The 19,940-nt window shown below is 43.9% G+C and overlaps 2 protein-coding genes and 1 long non-coding RNA gene across 4 annotated transcripts in view; 2 read left to right on the top strand and 1 right to left on the bottom strand.

The window, feature by feature from the left end:
• LOC309358113 overlaps positions 1-19,940 on the top strand; it is a 124,092-nt gene that overhangs the window by 101,384 nt on the left and 2,768 nt on the right. The gene's annotated exons all lie outside the window — the stretch shown is intronic.
• On the top strand, positions 3,955-7,992 carry SRSF5 (serine and arginine rich splicing factor 5). 2 transcript variants are annotated; one of them, XM_081907923.1, is made up of 8 exons: positions 3,955-4,114; positions 4,766-4,913; positions 5,214-5,284; positions 5,396-5,494; positions 5,608-5,677; positions 6,824-6,897; positions 7,158-7,268; positions 7,362-7,992. In XM_081907923.1, the coding sequence occupies exons 2-8, from the start codon at positions 4,788-4,790 to the stop codon at positions 7,609-7,611; spliced, it is 801 nt and encodes a 266-aa protein (XP_081764049.1). In that variant the 5' UTR covers positions 3,955-4,114; positions 4,766-4,787; the 3' UTR covers positions 7,612-7,992. The 2 variants fall into 2 exon arrangements, with proteins under 2 accessions (XP_081764049.1, XP_081764050.1); XM_081907924.1 differs by lacking the exons at positions 7,158-7,268; positions 7,362-7,992 and having other exon boundaries at positions 5,915-6,828.
• Positions 12,487-19,849, bottom strand: SLC10A1 (solute carrier family 10 member 1). Its single transcript, XM_081903464.1, is given in 8 exon segments — positions 12,487-12,577; positions 13,565-13,761; positions 15,237-15,414; positions 16,855-17,062; positions 18,652-18,665; positions 18,669-18,702; positions 18,704-19,058; positions 19,684-19,849. Coding segments are annotated over 6 exon segments (798 nt in total). The 5' UTR covers positions 19,054-19,058; positions 19,684-19,849; the 3' UTR covers positions 12,487-12,577; positions 13,565-13,747.

Below are 19,940 nucleotides of genomic sequence, written 5' to 3'. Positions count from 1 at the left end.
ATCTGGCAACGCCATGGCCGAAAAATGTGGTTTTGAAGCACGGATCCTCATGGATCCTCATGATTTTTGCATTGGGCCAACCCAAACTCACCGTCAAATCACACATCGTAGCCAGGGGCACAGCCTGCACCACAAAAAAACTCGGATCCACGGCTTCCTGGTCATACCACAGCCCAAAAACGTGTTTTTGAAGCACGGATCCTCATGGATCCTTACACTTTTTGCATTGGGCCAACCCAAACTCACCGTCAAATCACACATCATGGCCAGGGGAACAGCCTGCACCACAAAAAACTCGGATCCATGGTTATCTGGCAACGCCATGGCCGAAAAACGTGGTTTTGAAGCACGGATCCTCATGGATCCTCATGATTTTTGCATTGGGCCAACCCAAACTCACCGTCAAATCACACATCGTAGCCAGGGGCACAGCCTGCACCACAAAAAAACTCGGATCCACGGCTTCCTGGTCATACCACAGCCCAAAAACGTGTTTTTGAAGCACGGATCCTCATGGATCCTCACGCTTTTTGCATTGGGGAACCCCAAATTCATCCTTTAATCAAATATCTTGTACATAACCACAGATCTGACCACAAACATCATGGATCTACTGCTTCATGGCCCTGGTCAGATGCTACCCTGGATATATTGGCCAATTTTTAGGTGGGTGTGCTGGGATGGAGGAAACGGAGTCGGCTGAATCTCTACCTGTAATGGTTATGAGTGGGTTACTTGTGCGTAAATTGCCTTCAGTTTAGTTAGATTGTTTGCTCAACCATGTTTAGGGTTAGAGCTCGCCCTCCGCGACCTGTTAGTCACTTGCAGAATCCATCAGTGGGCGTTTCTTGAATCTCTTCCAGCATAAAAGCTGTTTGACCCCAAGTCTCCTCCTATGTTCCCTGCGCGGAATGCGTCTGTGCAAGTAAGGGGACGGTAGGGGCATGCCAGCGCTCTCTCCGCTGGTTTCGGTTGAAGGGTCTTGGAGCCCTGACACCGATTCCTCCCTCTCCCTCTCCTCTCTATTGGTGTCACGCTGAATTCCTCCCCCCCCCCCCCGGACTGGTTCCCTCTCCGGCATCGCTCTGGAGCCCTGCCTCCGCTTCTCGCTCTGATGTCAGTTCCCTGACACTACCCATTAAAGATGGGCGCCCAATGGCTTGGCCAGAATAATTTCAGTTTGGTTTTCCAACTCCCAGCTCTTCATGGGGTGCAATAGTCCCCTGTATCTGCCATCAGGAGTCTCGGTGTGATCCTGGATGCTTCTGTCTCTATGGAGGCATTGGTCACAAATGTAGCCAAACTGGAATTTTTGAATCTATGTCAGGTTAGGCGATCTGTACTGTAGCTGTCCCTTTCCAACCTAGCCATGGTGATCCATGCGGCAGTCACCTGCAGACTAGACTACTTTAACTTGCTGTACATTTATACCCTGCACTCCCTGGCTCAGGTATACAGCAAGTATACAGCAAGCCTCCATAGAGACAGAAGCATCCAGGATCACACCGAGACTCCTGATGGCAGATACAGGGGACTATTGCACCCCATGAAGAGCTGGGAGTTGGAAAACCAAACTGAAATTATTCTGGCCAAGCCATTGGGCGCCCATCTTTAATGGGTAGTGTCAGGGAACTGACATCAGAGCGAGAAGCGGAGGCAGGGCTCCAGAGCGATGCAGGAGAGGGAACCAGTCGGGGGGGGGGGGAGGAATTCAGCGTGACACCAATAGAGAGGAGAGGGAGATGTCAGGGCTCCAAGACCCTTCAACCGAAACCAGCGGAGAGAGCGCTGGCATGCCCCTACCGTCCCCTTACTTGCACAGACGCATTCCGCGCAGGGAACATAGGAGGAGACTTGGGGTCAAACAGCTTTTATGCTGGAAGAGATTCAAGAAACGCCCACTGATGGATTCTGCAAGTGACTAACAGGTCGCGGAGGGCGAGCTCTAACCCTAAACATGGTTGAGCAAACAATCTAACTAAACTGAAGGCAATTTACGCACAAGTAACCCACTCATAACCATTACAGGTAGAGATTCAGCCGACTCCGTTTCCTCCATCCCAGCACACCCACCTAAAAATTGGCCAATATATCCAGGGTAGCATCTGACCAGGGCCATGAAGCAGTAGATCCATGATGTTTGTGGTCATATCTGTGGTTATGTACAAGATATTTGATTAAAGGAAGAATTTGGGGTTCCCCAATACAAAAAGTGTGATGATCCATGAGGATCCGTGCTTCAAAACCACGTTTTTGGGCCACGGTATGACCAGGAAGCCGTGGATCCATGATTTTTGTGGTGCAGGCTCTGCCCCTGGCCATGGTATGTGATTTGATGGTGAGTTTGGGTTGGCCCAATGCAAAAAGCGTGAGGATCCATGAGGATCCGTGCTTCAAAACCACATTTTTGGGCCACGGTGTTGCCAGGAAGCCGTGGATCCGTGATTTTTGTGGTGCAGGCTGTCCCCTGGCCATGATGTGTGATTTGACGGTGAGTTTGGGGTGATCTTGTGCAAAAATCATGAGGATCTATGAGGATCCGTGCTTCAAAACCACGTTTTTGGGCCACGGTATGACCAGGAAGCCGTGGATCCGTGATTTTTGTGGTGCAAGTTGTATCCCTGGCCATGATGTGTGATTTGACGGTGAGTTTGGGGTGGCCCAATGCGAAAATCGTGAGGATCCATGAGGATCCGTGCTTCAAAACCACGTTTTTGGGCCATGGTGTTGCCAGGAAGCCGTGGATCCGTGATTTTTGTGGTGGATGCTGGGCCCCTCACCATGATGTTTGAACTGATGGTGACTTTGGGTTGCTCTTGTGCAAAAATCATGAGGATCCATGAGGATCCGTGTTTTTTAACCATGTTTTTGCACCCCTGCGGCCCCACGAAATAGTGGATGCGTGATTTTTTTGATGCTGTCTATAGAGTAAGACATAGTCTACAGTATCATGGTGGTTTTATTTAATTTGAATGAAAAAATCGTATGAATTCACGAGGATCCGTCTAGATCCGCCTTTTACCTTTTTCCCTTTATTACTATATAAACATGCAAAAAATTCTGTACCAACATTATGGCGGTGGGCAGCATAAAATCAACAACGAAGTTGCATGCCTTATAAAAACAAAACGCATTTCAAATCCGTTGCAGATTTTTCACCCCGCGACCACTCCAAGATTTAACCATCATGCAAACTGGAATTCTGGGAAGGTGCTGGAGAAGTCGGGCCTGGACCAGAAAGCTGCGCGTTGTGTAACCGGATATTTTTATGGAGGCGGACGTCGGGGTAGGGGGGACTGTGGCAGCATGAAGTGCTTATTTCAAAATGCCGTCCAGATCACTTCATGCTAGCTCGTGGATATTATTATAGGGCAAAAGTGGGAATTGAAAGGCTGCCTCCGAAAGGAAAGATCTTAAAAAATAAAAAAAATCCGACATCGCTTTATGGAAGCAAAGCCTGCAATGCTACGAGCGTTTAGACGGGAGTTAAGTCCCAGAACTTATTAATAAACAAGCATACAATCACGTATATGGGTAAGGTTTATGAGTTAACTCGAAATGGGCAGACTAGCGAGCCCCCCATCCGGTGCTTCGCCCACTTATGCAACATCACTCTTACTTGCACTGACTTATATACCCTCCCAATTCTATTTTATTCTATTCTCTCGACAGCTGACAGGTGTGGGGAGGCTGTAAAAGGACGCCTAATGTTGCAGGAAAGAACCCAATAATCTCCCAATAGCCCTTTCCCTTTCAGCTCGGTGTGGAACACCAACTCCATCGAGCTTCGTCGCGACTGCGCACGCGCGCCGGCCAACCTGACCCGCTTATCCTCTTTTCTTCCCATGACTCAGCCGAGCCGAAAGCCCTCCCCCCCCTCCACTCCACCGCTGACCTAGATTTTTGCATCCCTTTCCACCTATCCCTGAGCGACAAGGGCGTCACGTGCCTTCTCGGTCACGTGGTGCCAGCTTCCATTTTGTGGCGCAGTCAGCGACCGAACTACCCAGTCGGGAGTTAGACGCCGTTGGAGAAGGTTCGAGGTAGTTGATCGCCGAGTGTCGATTGGCATCTGACCTACTTCGATCAAGAACGACCGATCAGAAAAATACAGGTTCGTGCAGGTTTTGCAGCTGTTTGGAGACTGCGGGGAGGGGCTGAGGAAGGGATGAAGCGTGAGGAAGGAATAACCAATTAGCGGGTCAACGGGGAGGGTCGTTTTTTTGACCTCTTGCAGGTGTCGGAAGAAGGAAATGGGGGTTTGCGTTTGAACGGTGGCTGGGCGCGTCCATGTTTAGTTAGGCCGCGGGGAGCGCAGGTGGTGCCGCTGCTGAAAAGTCTAAACGAGGGCTGCGGGTGCGGCGGGCTTCCGCCGCCATTTTGTGGAAGAAATGGCGTCTGGCGAAAAGCTCGGGCCTTCGGTAGAGCGCATGCGCGGGTCGGTCGCTCCGAAGCCTCGCGGGGCTGGTAGTCGGCGCTATGTCATAAAAGGCGAAACGGATGCGTCGTTCTCGGATTGGCTTTGGGGAAAGGCGGTGCTTGGACGCGAATTCCGACTGGAGCAGCAGGCGTGGAGGCGGGGCTTGTTTGGCGCTCTGCCTGCCTTGATGTCAGATTGCGGCAGCGAAAGGCGGAGCCGGTACTGCGGCACAGTCCAAAGGGGAGGGCGATGCCAGCAGCTGCTGACCTATTTTTGTGGCAGCCATCTTGCTTCGGCATCTCTGTTCGCGGTTTCCTGCTTAACGCATTGTTTTTTTCTCTACAGCTGATTCATCTTTAGATACACCATGAGTGGTTGTCGTGTATTCATCGGACGGCTCAATCCAGCCGCCAGAGAGAAGGATGTTGAAAGATTTTTCAAGGGATATGGACGCATCAGAGACATCGACTTGAAAAGAGGCTTTGGATTTGTCGTAAGTGGAAATAAGCCGTTCAAGTACAACTAGGATTTCAGTGGTTAAATGGCTCTCCCCTTTTTTTTGGGGGGGGAGGATCTGCCAGTGGAAAAATACTGCATCCAATTGTATTTTTAATGAAATAGAAGCAATGTTTTCTAAATAAAAATAGTTTGGTTTAATGTAAAGGTCAAACGTGACTTAAGGATTTGGGGGAAAGTGTAAAAAAAATAATGTTATTGGTGTTTAAAATGTCATTCTGGTTTGTTACATTAATTGAATACAAAGCCAGAACTCAGCAGATCCTATTTTTAACAGGAGTTTGAAGATCCAAGAGATGCTGATGATGCAGTCTATGAATTGGATGGAAAAGAGCTCTGCAGTGAAAGGTAAATCATAGTATCTTAACATGTCTTCCCCAGATACTGTAGTTTTCTGATCTGAGTGATTATGAACGCCTGAGCAATGAAATAAATTGGTGGTTTGGTCTGTCTTTCTAGGGTTACAATTGAACATGCAAGGGCCCGTTCTAGAGGTGGAAGAGGCAGAGGTCGATACTCTGACCGTTTTAGTAGCCGCCGTCCACGAAATGATAGAAGGTATCATGTACACATACATAGCTAGAACTAAACGTGGTCTAGAGGACCTGACAGACACTTAATTCATTTTTTATTAGATGTTGCTACTGAACTAAACATTTTGTTTCTTCCAGAAATGCTCCACCTGTAAGGACAGAGAATCGTCTCATTGTAGAAAACTTATCATCCAGAGTCAGCTGGCAGGTTTGTTGAAACATGATTATCTCTTAGACATCAATTAATGGGTATGTAATATGTAATATGTAAATTGCTTTTTATTAGAACTAATTTTTATCTTAATTTTAAAACATTATCAGAATTATTAATATTTAATGCTTAAATACATTTTCAAAAGTAGATTAATGGTAGAGTTTTTAATGTAATTTTACCTTGTTTTCAAAATCCATTTTAACCACTTTAAAAATCCATTTTATTTGCCAGCCTATCTGTGTCGTTGGCCTTATGACGAGGAGTGCCTGTGGGTTATCCTAATCGTTCTGTCTTGGTCACTCTTGGTTGGGCCTGGTTGACTTATCCAGTCAGCTCCTCCAGTGTATCAGTTGGCCACCTCTAGATCTGTGTTTGCTGGTCTAGACGTAATCGATGCACTTCCTTAAAGTGCCGGGTTGCAGCGATCCCCGAAAGTTAAAGAGCTCTGAGTCCTAAGTTGAGAACTGTACCTCCTGTAACGCTTCGAAAATAAGATGATGATGATCCGAGAGAGTTGAAAAGAGATACGCATTAGGTGGTCGTTGGAATCCTGATCGCAGTAAAGTGGTCCTTGGTGTAACTTCACAAGATTAGAGAATGTCTGGATCCGCCAGTAGTCTGCTAATAGGGAGGGCTGTGCGATTAAAGGCTTCCTTCGACTGGGTAGTGTTCTTCACATGGTTGGCGAAGAGCCAGTCGGGCATATATCATGACGGTATCTTCGATCGCTTAATGCAGTTTGCTGCTTGGCTAGCCTAGGGAAATTTTAATGAAGGTAAAGTAAACTATATTTTTAATGACATATGGGGCACAAAATAACTGGTGTTTTTGTAAATGTACTGTTTAATCATAAAACATTTCAGAATGCTTTTCTGCAAATAAACTGTTATGCATTCTGTTCAGTAAACTGTATAGACAAGTAACTTAAATGTTAAAAGTTGTTGAGCATTTTGCTTAAAGCAATTTGCTGTTTTCATTTATTTCGTGCCCTGATGTATTCTATCAAATGTAGTATTATCTACAATTGTGGCATCTGTCACATTGTAATTCTTAACACCTTTTCTTACAGTAGTATTTTTTAAAATATTATTGATGAGTATTGTTTACTGCTTTGTCTTAACGTGTTTGATCTTGTGTTAGGATCTCAAAGACTTCATGAGACAAGCTGGGGAAGTAACCTTTGCAGATGCACATAGGCCCAAGTTAAATGAAGGGTAAGTATCGTGCAGTAATAGTGATTGAGGTATGGAGTAATTATAGTTATACTGTAATAATGTATACTGTCCTTTCCTGCCTGGTGTCCTCTAGATGTTGTAGTCACGAAACATTTGGAGGACACCAGGTTGGCAAAGGTTGATGTATAGTGTTGGAGAAAGGTCTCTATTAGGAGAAATAGTAAAATGACTAGTAAAATGTGCTTTTTTCTTAAGCTTATTTTATTCCCTAATTTGTATGTCCTCTTTTATACTACTAGGGTGGTTGAATTTGCCTCTTACAGTGATTTAAAGAATGCTATTGAAAAGCTTTCTGGCAAAGAAATAAATGGAAGGAAAATAAAACTAATTGAAGGCAGCAAAAGGCACAGGTAAGAATTTTAATTTATAAATGTTTGCATATTGACATGTTTGAGATCTCTGCACAGAGAAGAACCTAAAAGGAATATTTTATTCCATTACAGTAGGTCCAGAAGCAGGTCCAGGTCTCGTAGTAGGAGTTCCTCAAGGTCTCGTAGCCGTTCTCGCTCCAGGAGCCGCAAGTCTTACACCAGATCTAGGAGCAGGAGCCGTAGCAAGTCACGCTCAGTTAGTAGGTCTCCTGCCCCTGAAAAGAGCCAAAAACGTGCTTCCTCAAGTAGATCAAAGTCTCCAGCTTCTGTGGATCGCCAGAGATCACGCTCAAGGTCAAGATCTGTTGACAGTGGCAACTGAACAAATAGTTTGCCCTGGGGACTTTTAAATCATACTTGCTATTAGTTGTGGTAAGTATGTGACTCCTGGGAAAGAGGAACTGAACAGGGGTGGGGGGTGGGGTTAACAGCTTTGTATATGTGGACCACACAAGTTACTGAATTAATTGTATTGTCTTTTTGATAATCCTTTTCCTGCTCACTTCATTAAGTCAGAAGTGCATAGCTTTATGTATATTGCTAGAGCTCTTTGAAGAAAACTTTTTTTGTATTTAAAGAGAACCCTACTTTTGAACATTTTTAGTTATCGGTGTACTCCAGTATATGACACTTCAGGTGTTGAAAACGTTTTATTGGCAGTAGAGCTCTACACCAGCTGTAAATAAAGCTTTATTTCAGATTTTCCATGCTTAGTGTTCCTGCATTGGCTTGGTCTCCATTATTAATTAAATAAAATGCTACTAAAGTTGTGTGGTTTCTTTGAAAAAAGTAGTTAGCATAAGGTTGGTTTATACATACACAATAATTTACAACTACTGAGCAGGGAATGTAAGAGCGAGCTTTTCAGAAGAACAAATCATAATCTCTGCATGACTAGGCACTCCATTTGAGGGGGGTTTTGAGTACAAGGGGAGCTGGAACTAGAACATAGGTGGTAAATCCCTACATTGCAGAAAAACTGCACTGACAGTATAAGATAGTATGCTTTTTCATTTGTCTTTCTTGCCTGACTTAATAAAGTCCAGTTTTACATTGCCAAAGGCAACCCGTTCCCAATTTTATTTATTTATTTTGCTGCAGCATCTACCTTTACAAAGTAGACATTAGTTTACACTCACTACATTCGACCCATTTTAGTTAATCTTCAAGCCTCTGCTACGGCAAAAAAGCCAAGAGCAGAGATGACATTGGCTCTTGATGTATCCCTGTAGGAGCAGCAGCAGTGGCCTGATTTATATTGAACTTGACCAGGTTGTTTTTGTTCTGTTTTTTAAATTCCTGTCTGCAGCATTTAAATGATTTTGAGTTCCTTAACAGTCCAGGAGGGTTAGAGGAAAATACTGCATTTTCATGGAATTGTTTGTTCTAAAATACTAGACCAGATTTTAATCACTACACGAAACATGGTGAAATCTAGACAAAAACATTTTAATCACTGTGTGCCTAATGACCCTTTGAACAGCTTTTCATGTCCAGCTATTAGGCCCCCTTTACCTAATGTGTCTAGCATCTGGAAATCCACCAGTATCTTAACATACTTGAGCAGTTGGGGAGGATTCACATCCATGAGAATAAATTAGCCCTTCCAGTTGTGCAGAACAATTGCTCTTCGGACTATCAAGGCAGTTCACGAGAAAAATACACAAGATAAATTTGTTTAAATGTAAATTAGATTAAATAAAAATTATATTTTAAAAATAGAATTTACTTGAGGCATTTTGAGACTGCAAATTCAGAAGCTGGGCCATGCAAACTACATAGGCCTGGATTAGATGGTAGGCCCCATTTCAAGAACCTTTACTAAACAGTTTCTCTTCCTGTGGGGGGTGGGGGCGTAGTAGGCCATCTCAAAATCAGACTGATGCTAATGGCCCCTGGGCACTTTGTGCCATTCAGAGAAGAAGCTAGGAGGATGTGTTTCCTGCTGCCGTCTGCCAGGCCCACGAGGCTGAGTTAGTGTATGCTTTTCAATTGACTTCATTTATAGTTGAGTGGCCTGCATGACAAACATGCCCAACTGAATGCAGGGTGGTGATGGGTGAGCCGATTATGGAAGGCCAATTCAAGTCCGGTATAGATTTCTTGCAGTCTTGTAAGATTTTTTTTTTAGCTGAAGATCCAGAAAAATTCTCGCTAGAAAGGGAGGCGAGGTACAAAGTCGAAGCGGCAGTATTTTAAAGCGCTAGTTAATCCTTACGCGGAGGAGTCCGTTGCTGGCCTCTCCAGCAGCACCTTGCGCGCTGCCGCATTATCGCCGAGTCGCAGGCCTCGCTGCTACTGGGCGAGGCGGCAGCTGAAATCGGGAGCCGGACTTGCCATTGTGTCAACTGCATTTCCAGACTGTTAAGCAACCCGCCGACGATCCCATGTCCTATCCATATACAGCGGAGTCACTCCGTGCCGCCTCTTAAGCCGCATAAGGAACCGGGGACTGTCACATTTGTGGAGCCACTGCTTCTACGTCCCCACTTCTGCAATGCAGGGATAAAGACGCAACCAGAGCAGTACTCGGTGACTCCCATCTTCCCTCCCCGTCTGCAATGCGGAAGCTAATAGGCATTTGCTGCATATTATTTCTCAAATGCCGACAAGCTAACGCGAAATATTCGCAGCTTAGGTCTTCCTTTTCGGGGGGGGACGGACAAGTTGCTGCCCAGCAGCTGCGTTTATAACCAAAGCGCTGCGTTTCTCCATGGGCAGCTTCCCCCTTTACTCGGCTAGCGCGGGAGGGGAGCAAAACAAAATGGCGTCAAAACTGCCTGGTTTTGTGGGTCTCGCGAATTATGCAACCATATCTCTCCCTCACGGTGTCCGTGTTTCAAAGTCTCGCTCTGCCCGCTGCCGTGGCTGCTCAGTTTCCCAGGGAGGTCAGCCGCCATTTTGTCGCGCAGCGGGTAACGGGGTGGGGATGCTGTATGGTTCCCATCCCACCGCGAAACCTATTTTTTGTTCTGTTAAGCGAGCCTTGTTTGCGCTGCGTGTGACAGGGAACTTGTAGGCACGCGTTGAGTACATATAAATTCATAGCGAAGGGGTTCTATATTGATGAGGATCCCGCACGGAAGGCAGGGCGCCTGTCTAGTACAATAAGGATGAAGGATTGCTAAGTATTAAGTATTAGTATTAGTATTGCTAAGTATTAAGGATGAAGGATTGCTAAATATTGCTAAGGATTAGCAATCCTTCCAGTTACAGATAGGTAGCCAACACGGCTACCTATCTGTAACTGGAAGGATTGCTAATTTATTGCGTCTATATCCTGCCCTCGCCCCCCTCTCCAATTAAAGAAAAACCCCTCAAGGCAGCGTTCCTCGTTCTCCCCTGGTTTGCAACCCCACAACAGTGGCGATCAGCCCGAGGCCAGTGTTCCTTCTCTCAGCAGGGAGCGTCTTCCACTCAAAAAAGTTGAGCAACTCAGATATTGTTGCAAGAAAATATCTCCCTCCATGGAAAAAGTTTGGCTCCAAAACAAGGATCATTTTGAGTCACAGGGCAGGGCTTTTGTACCTGTAACAGAGACATGACAGGCAGACATCCAACAGGTGTGCAGTTCTCTGTGAAGGTTGGTTGGTGTGGAAATGTTGAATTTCTGCCTGGCAAGCTTTAGCTCAAGACACAAGAATCCGGCTTAGTCATGGGGAAGGCCAATCCAATCCTCTGAATCATGCAAGTGGTATTAACTATAAGCCGTAAATAACCAAGCCCTATGCAGAGTAGACCCATTGAAATTAATGGACCTAAGTTTGTCATGGCCATTAATTTCGATGGGAGGTATTCAGCATAGTGCTATGGCAATCGTGCCATTGGTTCAAACATTTCAGCTGGTTGGACAAAAAAAACACTCCCCCCCCCTCTGCTGCATGCTGTTCAGTGGGTTGTCTCTGCCCTTGCTTAATCAATTGGGGGGGGTATGCGGGGAGAGGACGCGGGTGGCACTGTGGGTTAAACCACAGAGCCTAGGACTTGCCGATTAGAAGGTCAGCCATTTGAATCTCCACAACGGGGTGAGCTCCCATTGCTTGGTCCCTGCTCCTGCCAACCTAGCAGTTCAAAAGCACATCAAAGTGCAAGTAGATAAATAGGTACCGCTGCGGCGGGAAGGTAAACAGCATTTCCGTGTGCTGCTCTGGTTCGCCAGAAGTGGTTTAGTCATGCTGGCCACATGACCCAGAAGCTGTACGTCGGTTCCCTCGGCCAATAAAGCGAGGTGAGCACCGCAACTCCAGAGTTGGCCATGACTGGACCTAATGGTCAGGGGTCCCTTTACCTTTACCTTATGGGAGGAGGAGAAGGGGTAAAGCCCTGTTGTGCTAGTGGAGGTCCTTGCTTGGCTTCCACTAGCAAGACCTGTTAGCTGAATCCAGCCCAATGTGCCTACTCTGAGTAGGACTAACACTGGATACAACCCTATACAGTGGTACCTCGGGTTAAGAACTTAATTCGTTCTGGAGGTCTGTTCTTAACCTGAAACTGTTCTTAACCTGAGGTACCACTTTAGCTAATGGGGCCTCCCACTGTCGCTGCGCCACCGCTGCACAATTTCTGTTCTCATCCTGAAGCAAAGTTCTTAACCTGAGGTTAGCAGAATCTGTAAACTGAAGCGTCTGTAACCTGAAGTGTCTGTAACCCAAGGTACCACTGTATCTATAATATGAAACCACAAACTAGAACCCATCATTTATGGAATTTCACCAAGTAGCATAGGAAGATAGTTTAGGACCATAAATGTGATGTGCTTTATTACAAGGTAGTAGAAGTATTGAAAAATCATTTTTTTAAAAATTCCCAATAATTAGCCATTTGTTAGTAAAATTAAGAACATTTCAACAGGTAAATTACAGCTGTTTGGTAATCTTGTGAAACTGTGAGATATATTGGAAAACAGGTGTGTGATAAAGAATGACTGGATATGAGTTCGACAATTAGCCCTGGATCATGGTGATCATCTGCGTTGATCTTAATGGGACCAACTCTTATTTGAATCAGGAATGAAGGTAACGTAATTAATGCTGAATCGCTTCAGGATTTGTCTCATAAAACTGTGAATATTGAATAACGTTCCTCACTCTTCACAGTCATAGGACTCAGCTGCACAGCTGCAAATAAAATGTTTTAAGTGTGTTGTAAGGTGCAATATACAAATGTCATACTAGATGGTGACAGTGAACTATGGCAAATTGGATTATTGATTCTACTTAGGGGCTCTAGTGATTGGTTGGTTTCCACTTCACTGTTGTCCACATTTCTGTAGATCATTTTTGCTGAATCTAAAATGAAAGGCGAAGAAAGAGGGAAGATGCTCAGTTACCTATATCAATGGGGGGAGCTTTAGGAAACAACCACTCCTATTAAACCTGTAAATATATTACTTTTGTCTATCTCTGAGGCAAACGCAGTTACGTCTGCCCCATGAAATCCAGGTTAGGTTTATTATTATTAATTTTAAGTATTTATAGTCTCCCTTCAAATAAACGTTTTCCCAATAAAACAGATAAAAATGCAATAATACAATCAAACCAATAAAATCTAAAAGCCACAGATAAAATGAATAACCTGGGATACAATTACACATATAAAAGGCCTTTGAAAATAAAAGGGTCTTTGCTGTTGCCAGAATTTATCATCAATTTGCCATTTTGTTCCACAATTGCTGGTTAACTAATCTAGAGCCAGATTAACAATGTGGAAAAGTGCAATTGGGAAAGGCAGTTTCCATGTGCTTAACTATATCTACATGCCTATGCATTTAGTCATAACTGAAGTTTACACAAGTTGAATCTCAAAAACCAAACAGCTCTCAGTTTTACAAAGTTCCATGCCATTGGAAACTGAATGTATGGTCTATTGCTGTATCATAAAAATTAACAAGGAGATTACATGCATTGAATAATCCAAATGATGTAGATGATTTTATTGAAAAAGGCATCCTTTAATAAAACACTTCACTGATAACTAGGGCTGCCATACATCCAGGATTTCCCAGAAATTACCGGGATTTCAAAGGCGGAAGTGACGTCCAGGGAGAATTTCGGGAAGGCAGCTGTTTGTTCTGGATCTTCGGCAACTTTCGGAGTGCCTTGGTTTTTACTTTTGGAAATATGGAAACCCTACTGATAACCCTGAAGAATGGCAACTACTGAAATCACAGATTGGACTCTGGCAAACTTAACTAAATTGATCTGTCCTGGCAATCTATAGAATAAATGCTGATCTTTAAAGGAACAGGTGCCCCCCTACCAAAAGATTGTACTTGCCATTTGTTTCTTTTATCTTTTCATAACTCCTGAAGATCACAACCAGGAGAAGTCCTTCTCCCAACTGGAAAATTAGGTACAGAGAAGGGAAGATGAAGAGTGGCCCAATGACTTCAGATGCAAAGGCCATCTTGAGGATGGTTGAACAGAGCTGTACATTCTGGCAACCGGTCTCCAGGCAGACTATCCGCCTGCACCTGTGCAGGAAACACAGAGCGGTATGTGACTGTTACATGGGACTATAGTTCTGTACCTACCACTCCCAACACATGATCATTAGTTTTCAGAGTTGCTCACACAGTTTTCCCATATCACCAACTTTATCCCACCTACTTTAGCACTATGGATAAGTACTCCAGACCTTGAACTCGCCAGCCAGCAGTAGAAGGGTGGAAAGGAAAGGGTCAATAAAAGAATAGCAATGCTGCTCTAAAGTTGGAGAAAACAGCCCCTGGATATAATTCCCTGTATAGTGAAGTTGTTAATGTTTGACATTTTATTATGCTTTTATATTTGTTGGAAGCTGCTCACCTGGGGCAACCCAGTCAAACGGGCAGGGTACAGATAATAAAATTACTACTACTACTACTATTAATCAGCTCTGTATGTGTGTGTGACACACAATACATAATTTGTCATCTGCTGTAGAGTTTGGTTGATATAAGAAGTAGGGCATTCATTTAATAGTGGAAGCAAGATGCCTGTCCTCATGTTCTGAAGGAAACCTCGGAGAAGGTTAGCTGGTGAACATCAGATTCAGCCACAAGATGCTAGATCTGGACACCTCCTGAGAAGGTTGATTTGTTTACACAGTTCTTGGAACAGGGCCTTCTCTGAGGATCTTCATATGCCGGGAGTTAATTCAGAGGAAAACAATTTATAAGGTAAATCCTGTTCCAAACTTAAAGATTGACTCCACTGAATTGTGGAGCCGATGTGCTTCATTTTGAACTAAACAGAGTTTCTAAGGAGTTTGCAAAGGCCTCCCCAATATGGTAGTCAAGCCTGGAGATTGCCAAGGTATGTTTGATGGTGGGGAGGTCTCCCAGGTTCTAGAAGTGTCCACGTTTGGCACACCAGTCTAGGTTGGCAAAAAGCACTTGTCTACAGCTGTCTCCAGGAATTCCAGAAGCTTCCCCAAGTTGTGCACCTGCTCATTTAGACGAATGTAACCTCATCCAGTACAGGCCCTGTATTGGACTGTGAGGCCATTTCCCCCAAGCCACATGCACCTGTCAATCAGTTGATGTCACTGGGTGACATCAGCTAATGGGCGAGGTTTGATCCTGCTGGGTGCTGCTTCACCAGCACATTTCCTGTGGGGTACGTGCTGGCATAGAAGACCCCAGCAGCCATCAGGATTGAATCCTCCAACTTAGACAGGTGGGTGTGACCTATCATGACATCAGATGATTGACAGGCAGGCAGTCTCACACACATGTCTAAGTGGACCTGCAGTGGTAGAGGGTGATAAAGGGCCAAAAATGTTCACCAGTTCTGGTACAGATATTAAAAGGCACAGGGAACAAGACACAACTCTGTGATATTTCAATCAATCAGCTTCCGATGAAGCAGGGAATTCTACTGGTACAAGGTGGAGTGACTTTCACTGATCCCCAGTTCAGTACCTGTCTTTAGGCAAAAGGATTTGGGTTTAGTTAAGAGGACATACTGATCACTGAAGCTGAAGAATGCAGACAGAATATAACCAAGGAGAAGCCAATAACAGGCATCAAAGCTGATGTCCCCAGCAGGCGTGGAGAGAAGATGATCAAGATACTGCGTCCGAAGCTGACCACACTCAGAACAATTACTGTGATAGACAGCACAAGCAGAACAATCATACCTGCCTGAAAAAGGAAGAGAGGTTAGAACAAAACACCACTGCATTTAATCCAAAACTGGGCATCATCTGTTACATTAATACCTTTCTATGTATTGCAGTTCCCTTGCGCCACATACCTCATAGACTATGGGAGGAAGCTGCATCGCTCAGTCTTGCACAGTGATGAGGCAATTCCTCCATTCCTCACTTTGCCTAATTGACTTTGTTTTTTAATAAGATATTTATTAAAGTTTTTTAAAAATACAAAAAGAAGAATCAAGAAAAACATCCTTTTAAACAAGAAAAGATAAAATACACAAAAAAAGAAAAATCAAAAGGAAAAAGCAAAGAATTGAAATCCATTAGGCAAAAAGAATAATAAAAATAATAAAGATACAGCAAATCTTTCCATTACTTTCCTTTCATTGGCTTATTTTCCTGACCTCCTCACACCTCCCTTTTTTGTATTCTAAGTCAATTATCCATTTCAGCAAATCCTTTCCCTCTTTTCCAATTTTTTCCTGAATATTTATATTGATATTAATATAAGTTTACTTTCCCTCCTTTCACCAATTAACAGTCTATTTTTCTTAAATCTTTGTTACATTTCTGCTAAAATCACATAAATTCATTCCAACATCATTCTAACATTCATTAATCTTACAGTACTTCTGTAAATAGTCTTTAAATTTCTTCCAATCTTCCTCCACCGACTCTTCTCCCTGGTCTCGGATTCTGCCAGTCATTTCCCACTTTGCCTAATTGACTTTGGCCCCTGACTATAACTTTCATTGTTCATTCCACTCTCCCAGATTTGCAGAACAGCTACCCCAGCCAATGGCAGCTACAGAGTTGGACATTTGAGTTAGGAAAAAAAAAATGTGCATATGGGGTGGGTGGGAATGGAACACACAAATAGGGTTTCCTCCTCCACCCCCGCTGATTTTTTGCTGTAACAAAAGTAATAGTAAAATACACTAGAAAGTGTGGGACAGCTATTACTTGACATTGTTCAACCCCCTTGCAAATAAATTTACTGAGTGTTAAAGCTCAGTAAATAGTAAACAAGTGACCTGCATTTCAAAGCAGGATAATACATCTCATTTTGATACATGCATTATTTGGACATTTTGTCCCTGGCAATAGAGACGTCAAACACAAAAAACATTTCAACAGCAGAAAAAAATTAATAAGCTCAATGCATGAGGATAGGGCAAGTTAAACAAAATAAGGAAATTCAAAATCAAGCATTGCTTACCTTTCACATCTAGCACTGTGGGCTGAACTTTGCACCGAGGCAGCAGGTAATACAAAGAATTGCAGTGCATAATTTCTTATTTGGTATTAAAAAGAAACCCTTTCTATGTGCAGGTCAGAAGAAATAATGGAAGATAAAGGGCTTTCCCTGCACCATTTACATAGATATGCGAAGTGAGATCCAAATAGTACTGCAATCCCCACTTACTTTAACAAAGCGACGAGCACACTGAGGCTTCTTTTCGTTCAAGATCCCAATGGCACAGGGGATAAGTGTCATGACCAGGGCGACAGCAATTCCTTTGTAAGGCACTTTATCCTGTAGAGTACCCTGGTACAATCCCTTAGTGTAGAGGTACAGCAGAAGAGGCATCAGACCAAGTGCCAAGAGTGTTGAGCAGGTTGTCATTACAATGCTGAGACAAAAGAAGAGAAGGAATGAAGGAGGGATGTGAAGGAGCTATTCTGAATTTGGAGACATATTTCCTTTTCTGAACGTCTCACATGACCCTTTTTTGACCCTTTAACGTATAGAATCTCTCTGCTCTCTTGCCCATGCACCCCACACATCCTGAATCCAGACCTGTCCGGACATGAAGTACCGTACGTTTTGCTCTGTAAGACTCACTTTTTCCCTCTTAAAAAGTAAGGGGAAATGTGTGTGCGTCTTATGGAGCGAATGCAGGCTGCGCAGCTATCCCAGAAGCCAGAACAGCAAGAGGGATTGCTGCTTTCGCTGCGCAGCGATCCCTCTTGCTGTTCTGGCTTCTGAGATTCAGAATATTCTTTTTCTTGTTTTCCTCCTCCAAAAACTAGGTGCGTCTTGTGGTCTGGTGCGTCTTATAGAGTGAAAAATACAGTATTTAGCACACAATCCCAGGTGACTCTTGAACTTTGCAGCAATGAGGATAAAGACACAAGTTCTCAAAGTTCAAATATAAATTAGGAATAACATTTTCCTGCTTTGTAAAGCTTTTGGAAGGAGGAGCAAGATAAGGGAATGTTATTCACATGAAGCCTTGGAGAAAGGCACCATTTTAACTGCAAAATTAATGACATTAGGATCTGAAGGCCATCTGAACAACTTGAGGTTTAATCCAGACAAGAGAGAGGCACTCCTGGTCAGTTGGAAGGCGGATCAGGGAACAGGGTTCAACCTGTGTTTGGTTTACAGTCCCCTAGAAGATTTGGGCTCGCAGTTTGAATGTACTCCTGGATTCTGCCCTGACTTTGGATGCCCCAGTTTCGTTGGTGGCCAGGAATGCGTTTGTATAGTTACAACTCATGCACCAACTATGCCTGTTCTGTGAGATGTCAGATCTTGCCACGCAGTGATGCATGCTTTAGTTACATCCCAGTTGGACTACTGTAATGCACCCCAGATGGAGCTGCCTTTGAAAAAATGTTTGGAAGCTTCAGTTGTCCAGACTGCTATGGCCAGACTGAAGGCAGGCTGGTTACAGGGAACATGTCACTCCCCTGTTGAAACAACTTTACTGGCTACTGGTCTGTTTCTGGACACAATTCAAAGTGGTGGTTATGACCTATAAATCTCTATATGGCTTGGGCCCAGGTTATCTGAAAGATCCTATCTCCCTTTACACACCTGCCTGGGTGCTAAGGTCCTTGGCTGAGCACCTTCTCTGGGTCCCATCAGTGTCAGAGGCATGGTTGGTAGAAACACGAGAGAGAGCTTTTTCTGTGGCTGTTCTCATATTGTGGAATTTCCCCCCAAGAGAGGTTAGACTGGATCCCTCCTTGTTATCTTTCCTTTTAGCTGGAAATGCTAGGGATTGGATCCAGGACATTATATGAGGCATGTGCTCTATGCCTGTGTTTGGCCTCTCACTGTTCCATAATAGTGATGAATGTGGCTATGTATTTATTGGACAAATGGGGAAATCCCAGCCTTGTATTCAACCCAGTAACTATCTTCCTGTCAAGGCGGCTTTGCCATTAACTGTCTAGTTCTGCCTTCATAAGCACTAGCACACATCCTGCTTACCTGAGGTTCATGTCTCATTTTGATGCCAGACTGAGGATGTTGGAAAGATCAGCCACAGATGAGTACAGCCAGTGCCTCAGTGGGTTCCAGTTGGAAGAGTTTGCCCAGCACGAATGCTGTCAGAGGCATGATTCCATACTGAGCCACCATGGCAACAGCTACTTCCTTGGGTTTCTGGAGATAACCCATGATCTTGGAGATCTCCATTGTGCAACCCAGAGATACCATAACAATAAAGATGACAACAATAATGACGCCATTCAGGGCATAGTCAGCCCTTTGACCAAACCCAAATGGAAAAGTGAAATTAGCCAAAGAGGCATTGGCCAGCTGCCTTGGCCTCCAGTGTTTCAGGTTTTCATAGGTGTTCCTAGTGTCAGCTGGTGGAATCTTAGTCATCATTCTCCCTATGGGGATTGACAAAGGTGTTGAAGAAGGTGATCTTAAAAAATTGAAGCCATAATCCTCATTGAGCCTACTGATCACTCAAGACCACTCTTGTCATTTGTTGAGGATGTAGAACACTCTACACATGCACTACAAATACTTGAGCATTACCTGTTCATTTGTCTTGTTTTACACCGGTTTTGAACGCAGGTTATAGGGTTCAGTCTGGCTCCACCATTGTTCCCCCCTCCCTCTAATGTTCCTATTTTGAATCATAGGAATGGATAAGGATTTCAGTGATACTGGCATAGTTGAAGTTCGTTTTGCACCCACTATCTTCTGTTGAACCAATGCCTGCTCTATGTCAACTGATCTTGGTCCATTTACATTCCTTCTTATTGAACATTTCTGTAGTGAAGCTTTTTACTGACACATTCCCAACAGAATAATAGACATTATGGGAATGCACACACAAAACACACACCGCAATAAATTAATTTACAAATGATTCCATACACCACTTTGCAGGGCAGTTGCATTTTGCTCCAAGTTCTACTATGAGGTGAAGCTTAAAAGCACCATTCAGTCGGGGAGAATCCTTCTTCTGTCTAATACTACTTTTGTTTGTTTGTTTTGCTTTCTTACCATAGAAAAGAGGGGAAGGTCAATGATTCACCATGGAGATATAATCCAATCCCAATTGATTCCTTTGGAGATTAGATATCTGATGCTTCCTCCCCTCGATCCATTCTGGATGTGGGAGAAAATAAAGATTTTCACTTCACTGCTTTCTTCATCTGTTCTGGAACTTCTGTGCCTTCCTTATTAGGAAGTTACCCAGCTCCTGTCTTTAAGCACATGGGTAAATTATTAATTCTTTCTGTTAGAATTGAATCACTCCA

The sequence above is a fragment of the Podarcis melisellensis genome (assembly GCF_964234715.1).
Source record: "Podarcis melisellensis genome assembly, chromosome: 1".
Lineage (NCBI taxonomy): Eukaryota > Metazoa > Chordata > Lepidosauria > Squamata > Lacertidae > Podarcis > Podarcis melisellensis.
This window is presented reverse-complemented; position numbering and strand designations above follow the sequence as displayed.